At 52.9% G+C, this 19,415-nt stretch overlaps 1 protein-coding gene across 5 annotated transcripts in view; it reads right to left on the reverse strand.

Annotated features, from left to right (window-relative positions):
• Positions 1-2,702: 2,702 nt before the first annotated feature.
• Positions 2,703-19,415, reverse strand: part of GFRA4 (GDNF family receptor alpha 4) — a 132,621-nt gene continuing 115,908 nt past the window's right edge. For all 5 annotated transcript variants that reach the window (XM_075931021.1, XM_075931023.1, XM_075931020.1 and 2 more), the window contains 4 exons: positions 13,348-13,457; positions 11,362-11,496; positions 8,490-8,647; positions 2,703-7,969 (listed from right to left, as the gene is read on the reverse strand). In XM_075931021.1, the coding sequence (XP_075787136.1) occupies positions 7,826-7,969; positions 8,490-8,647; positions 11,362-11,496; positions 13,348-13,457 (547 nt within the window). In that variant the 3' untranslated portion in view covers positions 2,703-7,825. The remainder of the gene's footprint in view (positions 7,970-8,489; positions 8,648-11,361; positions 11,497-13,347; positions 13,458-19,415) is intronic.

The raw sequence follows: 19,415 nt of genomic DNA on the forward strand, positions 1-19,415 counted from the left end.
TCGTTTAAGTCAGCTCTGCTGATACTAGTAAAATGCAAGCGTTACCCCATTTCCACCCATATGACGACAGCGCTTTGAATGAGCACTTTTTGAAAGAAAATTGTATGCCAGCGTTTTGGGTGTTTAGCTTCAAACTTCAGTTGGTGCATTTCTTGGAGTGATTTTACTCAGAAAAAGTTTCCTCGCCAGAGTGTTCCAACCCATGGCAAGCAGGGAGCTGGGCGCGTCAGGCCGCACACACGAGACGAAGGACAGGTGCCCGGGAGCCTGTCGCTCTGTGTGGGATGGAGGCAGGGCTGTCCGGCCATGGGGCTGGACCCAAATGTGGCCAGTGTCAGCCAGTCAGCACCACTCAGCCTCTGTCCACAAGGCAAAGCAGCCAGCACTTCCCACGCCCCGGTGCTCCTGGCACCTCCTCTCTGGGGGCTAGAAACACCAACACCCTGTGCCCGTCTGTTCCAGCCAGCCCGTCCGCTTGTGTCTTTCAATGCGCAGCGCTTGGGAGACACCTCGCCGTTGTAGGGCGTGTTCAAAGGGTCCCTCCTACGCATGGGCTGTGTGTTGAGCCCTGCGTAAGCTCAAACCACACCAAGGCCCACAGATAGGCTGCAGGGGGCCTGCAGGCCAGGTGGTGAGTAGCCCTGCTGTAGAGGCTCCTACACTAAGCTCCAGAGGCCCAGGTTCAAATCCACCTGTAGGTGGTTACACCTGTAGTGCCTCAGGCTAAAAATAATGTTGCTTCCCCAGGGTGGGTTTGCCACCCACAAAGCAGCCCGGATGCAAGTGCATGTTTGTACCAGGATGAGCTGCCCTGGCTACATCGCCATTCATAGATACACCAACAGCCGTGCGGCTGTGTCCTGCCGCCTTTCCTATTACCTACTCGCCTACCTCATTGCTTCTATTGCAGCTTCTTCAAGGTTGGGTGTGGAGACACCTAGGCTGCGTCTAGACTGGCAAGTTTTTCTGCAAAAAGCAGCTGCTTTTGTGGAAAACCTTGCCAGCTGTCTACACTGGCCGCTTGAATTTGCGCAAGAACACTGACCCATGTAAGAGTGTCAGTGTTCTTGCGGAAATACGATGCTGCTCCCGTTCGGGCAAAAGCCCTCTTGGGCAAATGCTTTTGCGTAAGAGGGCCAGTGTAGACAACGCGGTGTTGTTTTGTGCAAAAAAGCCCCGGTGGCGAAAATGGCGATGGGGGTTTTCATGCGCAAAACCACCTCTAGATTGGCACGGACGCTTTTCTGCAAAAAGTGCTTTTGGGGATAAGTGTCCGTGCCAATCTAGACGCTCTTTTCCGCAAACGCTTTTAACGGAAAAACGTTGCCGTTAAAAGCATGTGTGGAAAATCATGCCAGTCTAGACGTAGCCCCAGGCTGGGGACACTTAGCCAGAGGCAGGCACAGCCCCTGTCCCCAAGAGACACTGCCGGCCAAGCCATCGCCCAGCCAGCCAGCCACACACAGGCCGACAGTGACTGCAGTAAGCAGCTGTTTGTTTTGGGCCCAACCCCCGTAAATTGCCCAGTGCTCTCAAATGGGTGACCAACAGTTTCCAGTCTTTCTTGTGAGCAATTACCTGCAGCATCCTCAAACCTGGCTGGGTGCGGGCGAAGGGTTGGGGTTGAGGTGTGTGATGGAGTTTGGAGGCACAGGTGCTGGGAGGGGGCTTAGGGCTGGGGTATGAGGTGGGGCATGGCACTCACCTCTGGCAGATTGTGGGTGTCTGCACAGTGGGGCTAAGGCAGTCTCCCTGCCTGCCTTCCCTCGCCCCCCCCCGCTACTCCAGGATTTGGCCGGCACGGTTCCCTGCAGCCCCTGAGGGGAGGCGTATGTGGGTTTGCATGCTGCCCTTCACTGAAGCCAGTGACCCGGGGGGGGGGGGGGGGGGGGTCTGTGGCCTCCTCAACGCGAGGAAGAGGTGTGAGCCATTTCTGGGTTCACAAGCCCTGAAATCCCCCCCTCCCCCCCCCACACACCTCATAGGGCTAAAGTCAATAGCTCCAAGCCCCCCCACACAGCCCCATCCTGAACCATGGGACTAAAACCTTGTACCCTCCCCCACTCAACTCCAGTGGCTGAAGCCTAGGCCCCAGCACACACACCTGCCCCCCCCCCCCCCACACCCTCTGGAATTTTTACCGCATGTGGGGGGGGGGGCTCAGAAAAGAAACCGTTGAGCATCCTACACTAAGCGGGTCGTCCCTGCCCTGAGTGGTGCACGACCCCACGGTGCGCCGAAGGGAGCGCTGGCCCAGTGGGCGGGGCACCACCCGTTGCCTATTAACGTTACGCCAAGGTTAGCAGTGACGACGGGCTCATGCCATGACCTGGGCCACCGCTCCCTCGCGCGCCCCCCCCCCCCTCATGCTGTTAGCGCCCCGCGGAGGCCACGCGCATACGTTGGCCTAGAGCACGACACCGTGGCACAGCTCTGAGGCGCGTCTCATGGTCTGGCTCCCCTTCCAGACCCACCTGGCTCTGATCTTGGCAGGGGTCCCCTTGGTGCCGCCGTAACACACATAACAGCCTTATTGGCCACCTCAGCATTTGAGCTGGGTGATGCACCTGCCCCTCCCCCCCCATACCAAGCAATTGCCCGCAGGTAAAAAGGAAAACAACTGTCAGCGCGTACGCTCAAGGGAGGCCGGTCAGACTGGCCACAGTCCTGGTAGCAGCGGTGTAATAAATAGCTGCAAAGGCTCAGGAAAATGCATGTGTGCTTTATTCATGTACATGTTTGAATAATGATGCTTGCAGAAGTTTAGTTAAGTACAGCGTATAGCCCCATAGTATACATTAAATCAGCCATTCGAACCCCCTCGCCCCATGTGCACCCCTACACATATCATCTCTAGCGCCTGCCATCAGTGTTCCCTGGAAGTGGTGTGCTTGGGCACCCGAGAGAGTCAAGGGCTGCCTCTTGATTAGTAGCATACCCACAGCTGGCAGCATGTGTGTCTACTCGTGGTGCACATCTGCACATGTCTCAGTGCAGGTAACAAAATGTAGTCCGCACATGTATGGAAAAAATGACAGGGAACACTGCCTGCCCGCACTTGTTTTATTGCAGAAATTATGCCTTCCTGTGAAAACACCTTCCCCACCAGTAGCTTTGTTGGTTTGGAGATGATGCAGCTGGCCTGACATGAGCTGTAAGGAAGTCCCATGCCACTCAGGAACTGGTGCGGCACATCAGAAAATACAATTCGGAGACGCCACAGAATGTCGCTTGACTAAAAAAAGTACGCAGCTTTGTGCTTATGAAAGTCTGGGGGGGTACGTATGAGTCCGTCACCATGCCTCAGTCCCGTCTAGCGTAAGCACATAGGCAACGGGCTCTGGTGGCTAGAGTGGGCTGAAAGATTAACATAGCAAAATTAGTAAACGCAAACTTTTAAACATAGATGGGGGGGTTTTGGACCATGACAAAAAGGGCAGCTTTTTGTCTCTCTGCCCGCCCCCCCCCCCCCCCATTGTTTTTTCATCCTATTTGCTATTGGCTTTGCGAACAGTTTAAAAAGACAGTGCCAACGTTGACATTTTTAATGCATTTTTTGACCAATTTCAAATGCTGATGGGAAAAAATAATCCTGGTTTTTTGATCAGCGCTAAAGCTCTGTCTTGGCGATAGTTCTCCCTTCGAGCCTGTTGGCCCGTCCCTGGTCATGCAAAAGGCTTGTCTTGCTATACTCTGATTGCTTCTGAACACGGCTCATGGATATCCCAGGGTAAATGCACTCGGCTGATGCTCCTGCACCTCTCTTGAAGAGCAGCTGCAGCCGGGCTAGCAGCGTTGAATTTTTAAATTGCATGAAAAAACCCCCAGCTGTAGAGGAGTGTGATACCTACTGGGATCCTGGCCAGATGTTGACTGACTCCATCCAGTGTAGCCAACCAAAAACCCAATTGTGTGTTCATTTCATCCAGGCATCACATTCATCCATCACTGGGACGCCTTTTGAAGGCTAACCCATCCCGTACTAGCCAGAATTTTCAAGCTGGGAAGAAAATTAAGGTGACCCTTTTGCCTCCTTTGAACTGTGTTATGCTTGCAGCGCTTCCAAAGGCAGCATAGGGAAAACAAATAAATAGGCGACTTACACAAACGACGGACGTTTTGGCCGCATATCTAAGTCCTGACAAGTGACAGCTGATTTTTACAGCCTTGGTTTCAAGGAACAGTTGGGCCCCATTTTCGGGAGGTTGAAAATGGTCACAGTAGGGCCAGCCGATCCTGCCACTTCTCCAAAAACGTGACGTTAAGTAGCAAGACACAAGGGCAGGCCCTCAGCCAATTCATACCAGCTAAGCCGCCGGCCGCTTAATGATAGCTAATTCCTCCCTGCCAAGCGTGTGATGACTAAAATTCTCCACACCGTTTTTTCACGGTGCACCGACATTCAAGGAGAGTTGAAATGACTTTTCATAGTGCGGTGGAGGGGCTATAGGGAAAAAAAAAATCACTCAGCACACGCACGGGATAAGGGTATGCGAGCGCAGCATTTCAAACCCTGTGACCGAGACAGCGGCATAAGTTCTTAGGAAGGCATTTTAACAACCAGGCTAACTGGCAACACCGCAGGATTACATGGCTCAGCACAAGCAGGCGGCACGGCAGCCAGACCCATCAGGAAATGGCCACCACACCTGTTTGTTTAAAGGTCGGGCACATGATGTGTGCTTATGAGCTAGCATCCTGGTCCACAGGTAAGCTCATGGGCCAACCCTGCCTCGCTATGCAAGGATGTGCACGCACAGCGCGACTGTTCGTTGTGGCACTAAAACACACCTGAAAAATTCGCTATAAACTGTGGCCACTGCCTGCTGTTCTCGATGGCACTCATCCTCCCAGCTGGCTGCACAGCCTCGAGCTGAGGAGATGTCTGCTTCCAGCTTCGTTGAAACCGGGGGTCCCTGCCCACACGCCCTGAGTTTCAGGAAGGCCTCTGGGACAGCCAGGACCATGCCAAGGTGCACAGCACTGGTCAACAGCCCTGGGGGGACGTAACAGGGCTTTGGTGATGGAGGGAAGGGTCCACTCCAAAGGACGTAGCAAGGGGACATTTCACGCTAGACTGAGGGGCTGGGAGTGTTTCTCCTTTATTGTAATTTTCCTTCAAAACTGACGCAATCCAGCAAAGAAAACCATTTCTGAGGGGACTGGGAGAGGATGGCAATGTAAAAACTCCCTATCCTGGGCCGTGGGCTTCCGGTACTCGGTTGGGTGGTGCTTGTGAGCTGTACCATCCGCGGCTGGGCCCTGTCAAAATCTCTTAGAAACCCACACGGGCAGGAGATGGCTGCTGGTGGAGATGCATCTCCCAAGAATTGTGCGGCTGGAACCCAGCGGCCCAAATTGCTGGGGGTCTTCAAGAAAGGCTCCTCGCTGGTGTAGGCCAAACATTTAACAAGGGGACCAATTCACCAGCCGCTCTATGGGCCCGCAGCGCGCACTGATTTCAGCAGCACTTAGGGGCTTGCTCATCACACACAGAATCCTGTGCTTTAGGGGTGGCCCTGTGGGCAAAGACCCATGGTTCATCTAACCCAGCAGCCGGTTCCTGACAATGGACCTTGGTCCCTTATCCCTTATTCCTGATTTTAGAGGAATAAGGGATCTTTCGGAAAAGGCTTTATTTTCTTAAAGATCCCCGTTTAGACTGGCGCTTTTTGCCGGCAAAGCTCCAAGCCGAAAAAAAGCGGCAGCCATGTTTATGCAAATGAAGCTAGGGGGATTTAAATCCCCGCTTCATTTGCAATTGCGATGTGTCTAATCTGCATCCCTTTTCCGCAAAAGGGGTGCAGTCTAGACACAGCCATAGAGAACATTTCTTCCCCGACCTCAGAGGGTGACTTAGTGTCTGAACATGAGGGCACAAGCCAACTTAATGAGCTGGCCAATTAGGAGTGGGGGGGGGGGGGGGGGGGAGTCAGATGGCCAGTTGGCCTGGGCTTCAAGCTCAAATTTAGACACTTGTGAGTTGAAAACTCGATTTTTTTTCCTCAATAAGAAAAACAGTTGTTACATTTAAAAAATTCACGTCTCACTTTTTTTTGGTGTTTTATTTCATTTCCACGTGTTGTCGTTTATTATTGTTATTATGACTAGGGGCCTCAAAAGCTGGAAGCGGCCTAGGCCTCTCTCACCTCAGAGAGGGCCTGTTAGCAAGGGCAATTCTGTTTAGCTATCCAGCCATTTCACAAGGTGAGTCAGCCCTGCCCTGCTGCAGTTAGTGCCTGGATCTGTTCATACAGAGGCTGTTTCTGAGTATCCCTCAGTGTTCAGTGGAGTGAGTGAGTGGTCGGCTTCTAGGTCTCCCTCCGTGCTCCCTTTTCCAACCCATCTTTCACTTCTGTGGCTAGAGAGATACCAAGTAAACCACTGAACATCCTTTGTGGCACAACAGATATGTCTACACTGAGGTAAAATACTTGCAGCTGGCCCTTCTCGGCTGATGTGGGCTCGTGGAGTTATAAAATTGAGATGTCGGATGTCGTAGAGTCCACATTCTTACACTGCAATTGATAACCTCAACAGTTTGGCCCTGCTGACCTGGGCCAGCTACGGGTATTCTATTAAGGTATGTCTACACTACCCTCCTTTTTCGAAATAGGAGGGTAATGTAGGCATACCGCAATTGCAAATGAAGCCCGGGATTTGAATTTGAATTCGTGGAATGAGGAGTAACGGTAGTTCGAACTAGGAAGCCTAGTTCGAACTACCTAGTTCGTGCCGCGTATAGCCGCGTGGCACGGGGTTCGAACCAGCCGGGATTTAAAAATGGCGGCGCCCGGCTTATGCAAATGAAGCCCGGGAAATTCAAATCCCGGGCTTCATTTGCAATTGCAGTATGCCTACATTACCCCGTTAGTTCGAACTAGCGGGGTAGTGTAGACATACCCTCATAGTGTAGACACAATTTTTAACTCCGGACGGCTTGCCTGTCCCATGTGAGCATGCGTTAAGTTACATGAACATCAGTTCTTGCCTGGAGGCTTACATGTAGCCAGAGATTATAAAAAGACTAGCGTGGTGTGGGACAGAATATCCTACTCTCACCTCACAAAAACTACCCCCTACACTGGACAGGACCCGATAAGAACATTCGGTGCTCAGAAGGGGATGCCAACATGAACTGCCAAAGCCAACAAAAACAAAAAAAATCAGAAGGCGACACGTGTTTCTTCCTGAAGACCATTAACACATGAACACGGTTTTCTACAAGAGAGCGCACGGGTCAGTCAAGACATGGCCAAGAGGTAACGCCAGCTCCACAGAATGTTGTCAGACATGTCAAAAAACTAGATCATTCCAGGATCGCACGCCCTGGCTCTGCTCTGCCCCTCCGATGCCTCTGTCTTCCTTGATGGTCTGAGCGCTGGGAGCTCTGTTGGTCCTGCCGCACTTCGGGTCGCGGAGTAGAAAGTTGCATGGCCTGTTGTGAGACCCACCCCACCCCCAATTCCCGTAGGCCAGAGTTTCACGAAACCTTCCCAGCAGTCCGTGCACCTGGAGTCTGTTCCTGCCCGGCTGCCTCAGGAGAGCTCAGTGCCTTGGAATCGCATTTCTTGTGCTTGCGCTCGCCTGACACGTGACAGGCCTCCGGAGAACCGAGCCAAGGAGCCGGACAGGGGACCAGGCGCGAGCTGCTGAGACGCCGTCGTTTTTACAAAACAAAAGCCGTTGGCTGGAGGAGCGAGGGGGGAATTTCTGCCTGCGTCCTGCCCCTTCCCCCCACAGTTGCCTTAAAAAAAGAAGAAGAAGAAGAAGAAGAAGAAACAGACACGCATGGAGTCCCTGCTGGCAGCGTGCCTGCTCCCTTTCACATCGCAAGCAGGAGGGGCGCGGCGAGAGCCACGGAGACCCACGTCAGCAGCCCCCCCGCAGCGCGGGATGCCGACGCCAAGCCGGAGGTTTCGGATGCCAGTTGGGTGGAGCCCCTCAGGAGCAGCTCGTTTCCGGTTTCCTGCAGAGAATGGAGACAACGTGGAGGGTGAACCCCACATTCGTCCGCCCACCCCTGGCAAAGGCAGGAGGCGAGCGCGCAGCAGCGCGTGGAGCTGCCTTGCGGGTGAAGCTCTGTGTGGCGGGGACGTGGTCGGGCCTCAAGCCAGCTCGGTGGACGTCGACAGTCACACTCTGGTGAGAGCACAGAGGCGCCGGCGCCTACCGGTGACGGTGCCAGAACAAGAGGAGGAGAGTCGGAGACGGTGACTCGCGGAGGGCCAGTCGGGAGTGAGGACAGTGTGGCCTGATGGCTAGAATGGGGTTTATTAAAAGAGCTTATAAAGGACAGGCCTTGGGAGGCGCCTGAAGGGGAAGGGCGAGGTTTGGCCTTTGGGTGATGGCGGCACCAGACGAATGGCCGGCGCGGCACACAGAGGGCTGCAGGCGGAGGGAGCTGAGGTCCAGGGAGCCAAGGAGGGGTGTGAATTTGTGGTGAGATTTGGGGCAGGGGCCCTGGGAGCTCCTCGCTCCTCCCCTACCTTGGTGGGCTGGAGCTGCTCAAAGATGTTCCCTCTGAGGGTGGCGGCAGCTCTGTTGGCGTTTCGCTCCTGCTTATACATCTGCGTCGTCGGGGGCACGGACGGGGCCAGGGCTGCGTTCAGGTGGGTCCCGTTGCTGAAGGCCAGGATGGCGTTTTCTGGGCACGAGGGGGGGAAGAGCGATCAGAGCCAAACTCTCCAGGGAAGCGTTAACATCCCTCCCCCTCCCAAAACTAGCGTCTCCCTCCCTGAGCCAGGCCTGGCTTGGACCAGCCATCGCCTCTCCCTGCCTCACTGCACAGCACCACCCTGTCTGCCGAGCAGCAGGGGCAGGAGGCCTGGCAGGGAGCTTCCAGCCTCAGAAGGGAGAAGTTGCTGCAAGGACCACGGGAGGATCTTTTAGCTCCGGCAATAACGAGTCACACGCTGAAATCCAGAGACCCAGGTGCCATCCCTGCTGCTCGCACCCCACCCGGGACCAGTCCTTCCACCTTCCACAGGCCAGGAGACACCAGAGCACAGGCCAGGGAGCCAGGGACCCCTCCGTCCTGATCCCAGCCCCCTCCGTGGCCCCAGGCCCGCCTCCTCCCCACTCTGAGCCTCAGAGGGCGTCCGGTGGAAGGGGGGTCCGAATGGCCGAATCGAGTCAGGTTTGTCCTGCCCCTTAGAAATGCTAAGCATCGTCCCCCTGACTCTGCGGGACTGCGGACGGTTGGAAGCCTTTTCCAGTGCCCCACGGAGCCAAGCGCCTGGGTGGTCCATCCCTCAGAGCCGTGGGTTGGAGGGAGCACCCTTGGCTTATCTCTGGGAGGCGTCGCCAACGGCAGGGTATTCGGGAAATTCCCCACCCACCGCTCCCACTCCCTGAAACCGAGGGCACACAGCGTCCTGATGTTCAGAGGCTCCTGACTCCCGTTGGGTTCAGCCCGGTGTGAGGTCCTAAATGGCTTTGGGGGCGGGGCCTAAGTGGGCTCACAAGGGGGCAGAGCAGAGGGGAATCGGGCCCTAGTGTGCTCACCCAAGAGCGCTATTGGACGGGGCATACAATCCAGACGTCCTGCCAGGGCAGAGACGGAGGCTGGCCCGGCTGGGCCGCAAGCCAGTCAGCGTCAGTAGAGGATGTACAACCGCCCCAGGGGATCATGCATTTGGAGCAGCCCCGATCATCCCCCGTGGAAAACATGAGCCGCTGGGCCTCACAGCGTCTTGGCGGGTCAGATGTGGGGCCCCGCTCAGCTTGGCAGCCAGCTGCAGGCGCTCGCCCACCGCACGGGATTCCCTCTCAAACGTGCAGCACCCTGCACCCTGCCCTCCTTGTGCTGCCAGAGGAAACGGCCTCTGCACCCCGCCCGACGGCGCTTTGCTGCTGCGCGGCCCAGACGATGCCGCCTCGCGGGCCCTGAAGAGATGGCCTTCTGCAGGCTGGGGCGGTGCGTTTGTTATCGGCGCTGGCACCAGGCCGGGCGGGCCCGAGCTGTGGTTCCGCTGCAGGCTCAGGTCGAAGGGGGAGCCTGGCTGAGAGCGGAGGAACACGCAGCCCTCTCCAGCCAGAGTCTCTTGGCACAAAGGTCCCGCCTCATCGAGTTTTCTCAAGCACGGCAGTCGCCTCAGGACGCAGGTGGATTTTCTGACCTCCTGAGCTCTGGTCCTCTTTTCCAGGGCTCTCCAGACGTTTCCAGCCAGCCTATCTAACTCAGGCTGCCTAGTCCCAGATTTCTCCTTCTCCTTGGTCTTTCCCGGGCTGGGACCTCCGTTTCATACTGCCGTGCAGCTGGCGGCATGTTGGCTGGGGATGACGGATACTTGTAACCTAGTATGGCCCAGTGGCTTGAACACCAGATGGGGCGTCAGGAGAGCTGACAATGGCTCTCTGGGCGGCCTGGGGGCGGCCCTTCAGCTCTCAGTGCCTGGTTCCCTGCCCGCCATTTGACGGCTTTGTCTATGTAGGGCCGTGGCTGTCTCTCACTAGCATGCAAAGCTGGGACCTCACAGTGCTCCTGGAATACTAATAGGGCCAAATTCCGGCTTGTCCAGCATGGGTGTGCCAGAGGTGACACGACACTGGGGGCTCATCCGACCCATGGGGCAGCTTTAATTTGTCTGGGCAGCACAGATGGAGAGATTAAAAAGACTGGGACTTTTCAGCTTAAAAAGAGAAAACTAAGGGGGGATAGAATAGCGGTCTATAAAATCATGAGTGACGTGGAAAAAGTGAATAAGGAAAAATGATTTACTTATTCCCACAATATAAGTACTAGGGGTCACCAAATGAAACGAATAGGCAGTAGGTTTAAAACAAACAAAAGGAAGATTTTCTTCACTCAGCTCACGGCCAACCTGTGGAACTCCCTGCCAGAGGATATGGTGAAGTCTAGGACTTGAACAGGGTTCAAGAAAGAGCTAGACAGATTCATGGAGGTTAGGTCCGTCAATGGCTATTAGCCTGGATGGGTAGGAATGGTGTCCCTAACCTCTGTTTGTCTGGAAATGGGTGACAGGGGAGGGATCACGTGAGGATTACCTGTTGTGTTCTCTTCCTCTGGGGCATCTGGTATTGGCCACTGTGGGCAGACGGGACACTGGGCTGGATGGACCGTTGGTCTGACCCAGAGTGGCCGTTCTTATGGTCACCGGGGCGAAGGTTGGCCTTGTCATGTGCAGCACTCTGAGCCTGCAGGGGGCACATCTGGGTCTGGGCAGGCACAGGCCGCCCCACGTCCCACCCGGCAGGTGCACAGCTGGGTCTGCGATGGGGGTGGCCAAATCTCCTCTCACATACCCTCTCCGGCCTCATGACGAGAGGAGCCCGGGAGCACCCCCTCCCCGCCCCGGCTCTGCAGTGGACTTGCCCTGGCAGCCGCCTGCTACTTACGGAGACAGGGGTTGTCGGTGAAGAGGCGCAGGAAGCTCTCGCACTCCTCCTGCCGGTTGCCGCTGGTGTTGCAGGTGCACCAAGGAGCTATGCTGGAGGTCGAGTTGTCGATGTAGTTAGGCGTGATGGGGCTGCCTGCCAAGAGGGACAGGGCGGGTCACTGTCACAGGAGGAACCCGCTGAGAACCAAAACCACATCCAACAAACCTCCATCCACCCAGCTATATTCCAGTGGCTTCCACGCTGCTGCCCTTGGATCTGCCAGGACCCTTTCCCCGTGGGGAGCCCTGTTTCCTTCCTGGCCATGTTTCCAGGCCAGTTCAGCCCGGTTCACAGACCCAGCACACCAAGCCAGGGCCCAGCACTCAGCTAGCGACGTTTCACCCTGTTGGCTACATGTCCTGCGTCTTCAGTCTGCTGGTCGTGTAGCCCACAGGTGCTAAGCGACCCTAGAGGCCCACAAAGTATTGCTCACACAAAGAGGCCCGGCTCACGGTCAAGGACAGAGCACGGCTCCAGAACAGCGATGGGCAACCGAGGCTAGTGAGAGGGCACATGAGTGGCCCTTCTTCCTCTCAGTAGCCACAAGATGATCCCCTGGGACAGGGTCGTGTTGCGAACTGTGCCGCGTCCCTAGAATTGGCAGGGGGTGGGGATGGAACCGTAGCAGCGCCTTCCTTGATTGGACCAGAGGGAGCGCCGTCTTCACGTCATGTGTCCTCGTTTTACGTGAGTGTCACGTTTGTAATACCCGTCGGAAAATACTGACGTGGATGGAAACCAGCAGAACGTGGCAGCCCCTGTGTGTGGGCAACGGTCCACACAACGTCCCGTGGGCCGCACCTGGAACCCCGACAGGCTGCCTGTGGCCCTCGGGCATCAGGTCGCCCACCACCACTCAAGAAGGCCCCAAGGGTTGGGTACGGGAGGATGAAGACTGATTGGCTCCATAATCTCTAACAGTGCCCGATCTGCCCAAACCAGCCTTCCCCTCCCAGCTCCCTCACTCACTTCCCGGGCCCCATCAGCAATCGCTTGGCTTTTCCAGACTGACCCACATGCGGAGTGCCTGCCTCAGGCCCACGCTGCAGCCCTCAGCAGCCATTGGTGTGTGGGGGGAGGTTGTTTACACCTGGCTCCACCAGCGGTGGGCGTGAGCTGATCGGCAGATGGGGTCTGCCTGGTGGCCTGGGGCTGCTAATCCATGGACGCTCAGGGTCTGCAAACGAGGAGGCGTGGGGACAGCCTTTAATGGAGAAATGCTAGAAATGCCACACTCTGGTTCTTTGGGAGCATACAACACAATCTTCCAATACAGTAACGCCAAGTACGCAGGACGGAACGTGGGCAGGGGACTCTCACATAGCGAGGAAAAAGGACCGACACCTTTTCGTCAATTAAGAGCAGGCCTGGGATCTGTTTCCTGGATCCCTTTGAGTCAGATTTGCTTTTTTCAGCTGAGCCACCAAAGTGATTCATTACCCATCGGCCTTGCAGAGCCAGCGTGGTGACGGGAGACCAAGCGGGTTTCTAATCTGGCTCATCCAGCCTCCTCCTCCGCTCCAGGACTCTCGGAGGAGCTCTGATTGCAGACTCTCAGGGGATGTCTACACCGCGGCGCTATTTCGGGATAGCGTCCGTTATCCCGAAACAGCATTTTGTGCGCCTTAATGGGCTTCTTATTCTGGCTTCCTGGAAACCGCGTGGCATGAGGATGAAGGAAGATGCCGGAATACTGATTTATTTCAAAGATAGCACCAAATTTCGAAATAAGCTATTTTGAAATACACAATGCGATTTCCGTAGCTCAAATTGCGCAGCCTATTTCCAGGGATGTGCGGCCGTGTCGATGCACCCTCGGTTATCAGAGAGGATGCAAGAGGAAGAGAGACGGAGCATGCTCTCGAAAACTCTACGGAGAGCAGTGGTCCAGCATGGAGGCGAGAGAGAAGAGGACGCACAATACCGGCAGGCATAGCCTCATACCTATGATTCCCGTGTACGCCAAGAGACAGGCCGCGTAGTTCTCCCTCCTGCAGCCAGTCGCAGACTGCGGGGAAGGCTGGCAGTTAAACTGAAACTCCACGTACCGGGACCTGCGCGGGACAGAGAACACACAGAGAGAGAGGTCACCGCTACATAACTTGCTGCACTTGCATATAACTAGGGCCACTGGCTGACATGCTCGCTGACTTACATCCTAAACTATCTACAATGAGTAACTAAGAACATGAGAATAGCCACACTGGGTCAAACCAAAGGTCCATCTAGCCCAGTGTCCTATCTGCCGACAGCAGCCACTGCCAGGTGCCCCAGAGGGAATGAACGGAACAATTACCGAGCGGACCATCATCCAGTCCCAGCTTCTGGCAGTCAGAGGCTTAGAGACACCCATCCCTGACCATCCTGGTTAATAGCCATTGATGGACCTGTCCTCCATCAATGTATCTAAACCTTTTTTGAGCACAGTTATACATTTTGGCCTTCACAACATCCCCTGGCAAGGAGTTCCACAGGTGGACTGTGCATTGTGTGAAGAAGTACTTCCTTTTTTTCTGTTTTAAACTGGCTGCTTATTAATTTTGTGGTTCTTGGGTTATGCAAAGGAGTAAAGAACACTTCCTATCCACTTTCTCTACACCATTTATGATTGCACTGACCTCTATCATATTCTCCCCGAATCATCTCTTTCCTAAGATGAACAGTCCCCGGTTTTAAATCTCCCTCCATATGGCAGCCGTTCCATGCCCCTAGGCATTTGTGTTTTCATTCTCCATTCTTTTTCCAGTTCTAATATATCTTTTTATATCTGGGCTACTCAACATGTGGCCTGCGGTGCGGTTTGGGATTACGTGGGGCTCAACACGCGGCCCGCGAGTGGGATACTTTGAACGTGGCCTCCACAACGGCGAGGAGTCTCCCAGGCGGGGTGAGCATTGACAGACACAAGCAGACGGGCTGGCTAGAACAGACGGGTACGGGGTGTCAGCTTTTCAAGCCCCCAGCGAGGTGGTGCTGGGAGCACTGAGGCATCGTGTGAAAGAAGCTATTGGCATATATTTGCATATATATTTTCATATACATGCAACTGCACTTAAGTTGCAGCCCTTGGCACGTGCTGTGAGTATCATTGTGGCCCCCAAAGTTGAGTAGCCCTGTTTTATATCATCTGTAAACATCCTCATCTCACTGTTTACCCATTTTTTCCCAGATCATTTGTTAATACATTGAACATCACTGGTCCTGGTACAGTTACTTGCCCCCCTCCCTACATTTTACTTTGAAAACTGACCATTTATTCCTACCATTTGTTTCCTATCTTTGAATCAGTTAATGACCCACGAGGGGACCTTTCCTCTTATCCCTCTTATTCTTCTTAAGAGCCTTTGGTGAGGAACCTTACCAAAAACTTTCTGAAGATTCAAGCACAATATATCAACTGAGTCACTCTGGTCCACATGTTTGTTGACCCTTTCAAAGAATGCTAATGGATTGGTGAGGCATGATTTCCCTTTACAAAAGCCATGTTGACTCTCCGCCCCGCATACTGTGTTCACCTATGTATCTAATAATTCTGCACTAACATCTCAGCCAATTTTCCAGGTACTGATGTTATGATGTTAGACTTACTGGCCTGTCATTGCCAGGGCCATCTCTGGAGCCTTAAAAAAAAAAGGGCATTACTGTCACGTTACTGAATTTGAGGGAAGCAGCCAGATCACTGCTGCACCCATAGGTGAGGGTGTTGGCCCCAAAAATGGCATAAAAGGGGCCATGTGGGGTGTTGAATAGAAGCTCATTGTCTGCTAATCCTATGTATGCTAGTCATGTGATTGTATAATGTCTGCGTGTGTAGTTAGGAATCTGTAATCTGTGTGGATATTGACTATTTCCCTGCATGTGGTTGAGCATTGGGCAGAGCCCGGCCTATGGACATGCTAATCAGCGAGGCCCTGTGGGACAATGGCACTCAATGGGTCAAGGACACTCCTAAAGAACGAGTGGTGACTCATACCTAAGGGCTACCAGCAGGGAACACAGGAATAGGCCATGGGCCAGGTGACCTGCTGTAGCCAAGAAGAAACCAGGAAGGAGGGATAAATAGGCCATGTGGTGGACTCCATCTTAGTCTTCAGCTTAGCACTTCATCCCAGAGGCAGCATCGCAGGGATCGAAGAGCCGGAAAGAACTGTGGACCCATCCTGATCCTAGGATGTGCAACAGGGACTCTTAAGCCAGCAGCTGTAACATCTCTGCTAGAGCCTGCGTCGAGAACTGGGAGATTCGATACATGTAATGTATGATTCTTTAGCAACCTTACTCTCCTGCTTTTCTTTCTTGTGGTAATAAACCTTTAGAGGATAGATTCTAAAGGATTGGCTCAGCGTGATTTGTGGGTAAGGTCCAGAGGGTAAATTGACCAGGGATATGTGGCTGGTTTCTTGGAACCAGACAGAATGTGTTCGGGGTAGGTGGGATCGGGTTCTAAGACCTCCCCCCCCCCCCCACCACCTGTATATGAGGCCCGGGGACATTTGGGGCACGGATATTGCTGGGGTGTCGGAGGGGTTTTGCTCGTGAGGCTTCAGGCAGGCTGCTGAAGCGCTCTGTGGGACTGGTTTGTGGCCTGTTTGGAGAGGTCACCAGTCTGGGGACTGTAAGGAGCCCCAAAGTTGAGCAATTTGCTCTGAGCGGACGCCCTCAGCTGGGCCCAGACATGGCCCGGTCCGTCACAATTACATTAGCTATTCTCCAGTCATCTGGTACTGAGGCTGATTTAAGTGATAGATTACATACCACAGTTTGCAGTTCTGCAATTTCATATCTGAGTTTCTTCAGAACTCTTGGGTGAACAGCATCCAGTCAGGTTGTTGGGGGGCAAAGGCATATTTAGTCCTGACAGAAGCCCACTGTGGATTTTAAGAGTCTGTTCTGAGAATGTTTAATAGCATAACCATAAGTAGATCTGCTGACGTGTAAGAAACTGCAGAATAATCATGCCTATGAGAACAGCAGGGGATAAAGTAATTAAAATGCTAGATGGATGGGGTGACATTGGAGAACATTTGGGGTATGACTACACAGCACTGTAACTTGAAATAAGATACGCAATTTGAGCTACGCAAATTGTGCATCTTATTTCAGTGCTATTTAGAAAGAGCTTATTGCGGCATTTGGGGCTGTCTACACAGCGCCAAATTTTGAAATAAAGCGCTAGTCCAAAATATCCCTTACTCCTCATGGAATGAGGTTTACAGGGACGTTGGAATAGCGAGCCTGAAATAACAGGTTTGCTGTGAAGACGTGGGATAGCTATTTTGGGATACTCCAGTTTCCCGAAATAGTGTTGCAATGTAGATGTACCCTTGGTGGCCTGAAAAGGGACAGTCAGGAAAAAGGCAATAAGAAATACAGAAACAATATAAGGCATTGGGGCGCTGGAAACATTGGCATGGAATCACGTGGTTATCATGGTATTGTGGGAGGAAAATTAGAGGACAGTTAATCTGGTATGTTAAACAACCAAATGAAGGAGGGTATGTCTACACTACCACCCTAGTTCGAACTAGGGTGGTTAATGTAGGCAACTGAAGTTGCAAATGAAGTCCGGGATTTGAATTTCCTGGGCTTCATTTGCATCTTGCCGGGCACCGCCATTTTTAAATCCCTGCTAGTTCGGACTCCGTGCCCGCGGCTACACGTGGCACGGAGTAGGTAGTTCGGATTAGGCTTCCTATTCTGAACTACCGTTACTCCTTGTGGAACGAGGTGTACCGGTAGTTCGGAATAGGAAGCCTAACCTGAACTACCTACTCCATGCCACGTATAGCCGCGGGCGCGGAGTCCGAACTAGCGGGGATTTAAAAATGGTGGCGCCCGGCAAGATACAAATGAAGCCCGGGATATTTAAATCCCGGGCTTCATTTGCAACTTCGGTTGCCTACATTAACCACCCTAGTTCGAACTAGGGTGGTAGTGTAGACATACCCGGAGGATTTAGGGAAGGAGTTAAAGAATATTCAAGGCACTTGGATAATGGGGCAGGTGTTTAGGGAAGTGCAAGCAGCAATCAATGAAATAGGAAAAATCCTGAACCAAACTAATGTATCAAAGGTGATTCACCTGCACATAGGATGGTGCTTCCTAATGCAGGAGCTACACGAGCAGGATGAAAGGAAGTTCAAAGGGGGGAAGTGTCCAGAGAAGATGCTAGAACAATGGACAAAAATAAAAGTAGCTGCTTAGTGCAGGGTTGGGTGCCGCTCACTGCCCTGTTATGCTGAGCAAACGTTGATGAAACATGGGCCCTTTCTCTGCTACCAGTAAAAACAGTGGCCACAGGTCTTAGTAAGGCATTAAGAGTGAATAGTGTCCAGACTACGGTTCATTGGAACCTACCAGGGCAGGTTACATCTTAAAAGAACACATCACCCGTCCTCAGTTATTAGTAAAGGAGGGTGTCTGGATAGCTCCAGGTGTTGTTCTAAGAGGCGTGATACTTGCTTATGTCGTTGTGATGTGCTGCAGGGTACACAACTCGCATGCTGGCAAAGAAGCAAGGTTAAGCCAAGGTGGTATTAGAGGGAGAAGGTAAATATTGTGAACCCTCTTGGGTCAGACACTTCCAATAGGGGACACAAACGTATCATTATGACCAGCCAATGTGCTCCTTAGAGCCAAGAAAGGTTATCTGAATAGGGGACAAGGTAATTTTTTAGCTCTCTCCACCATGAGATCCACAATGTATCGGCTGATAGCTCTCTGACGGGTGCTGCCTAATGCAGCGAAGCCATGTCATGCTGCTTTTGCATCGAAATATGCAGGTCTTCATGAATAGAGATCCAGAATGTTTGTTGACCGTAAGGCTATGTCTAGACTGCAAGCCTCTTTTGAAAGAGGCTTTTTCGAAAGATACTTTCGAAAAAGCCTCTTTCGAAAGAGAGCGTCTAGACTGCAAGCAGAACTTTCAAAAAAGCAAGCCGCTTTTTCGAAAGAGAGCACCCAGGCAGTCTGGATGCTCTCTTTCAAAAAACCCATTTGCATTCAAGAACGCCTTTTTTCGAAAGAGCACTTTTGAAAAAAGGCGTTCTTCCTCGTGAAATTAGGTTTACCGCCGTCGAAAGAAAAGCCGCGTTCTTTCGATTTAATTTTGAAAGAACGTGGCTGCAGTCTAGACGCAGGTGAAGTTTTATAGAAAAAAGGCTACTTTTTTCGAAAAAAACCCTGAGTCTGGACACAGCCTAAGACAGGAGAGTCGAAATAGTCAAAGGGACATTGGTCGTCTGGGAAATGCACCTGTTGGGTGTTAGTATGCAAGTTTGGGAACGGATTCTGTGGCTTCACAGTGTGGAGGATGGGGGCAAAGGCATATTTAGGCCTGACAGAAACAGATTGACAGAGCCAGACAAGTACCCAGAAGTCGATTATTCCAGACAGGCCCAACAAGGAAAATAACAGAACACCACTGGTCATCAGCTACAGCCCCAGCTTAAATCCCTCCAGCGCATCATTGACAATCTACAACCTATCCTGGAAAACGATCCCTCACTCTCCTTGGGAGATAGGCCAGTCCTCACCTACAGACAACCCCTAACCCGAATAAAATACTCAGCAGCCACACGCCACACCTCAAATGCACTCACCTAGGAACCTACCCTTGCAACAAACAGCGTTGCCAACTCTGTCCACACATCTATATAAGCACCACCATCACAGGACTAATCACACAAAAGCCACAACATACAACTGCACATCCTCTAATGTGATCTATGCCATCAAGTGCCAGCAATGCCCACTGCCATGGATATTGTCCAAACCGGACAGTCTCTGCGACGAAGGCTACATGGACATAAATCAGACAGCAGAAATGTGAACACACTTAGGCTGTGTCTACACTGGCGCGTTTTTGCATGAAAATGGCCACTTTTGCGCAAAAATATGCCACCTGTCTACAATGGCCGCGCATTCTTGAGCAAGTAAACTGACGTTGTACTGTAGAAAATCAGGGCTTCTTGTGCGAGAACTCTGAGGCTCCCTCTCAGGAAGATGCCCTC

The sequence above is a fragment of the Pelodiscus sinensis genome, chromosome 5, assembly GCF_049634645.1.
Source record: "Pelodiscus sinensis isolate JC-2024 chromosome 5, ASM4963464v1, whole genome shotgun sequence".
NCBI classification, from domain to species: domain Eukaryota; kingdom Metazoa; phylum Chordata; order Testudines; family Trionychidae; genus Pelodiscus; species Pelodiscus sinensis.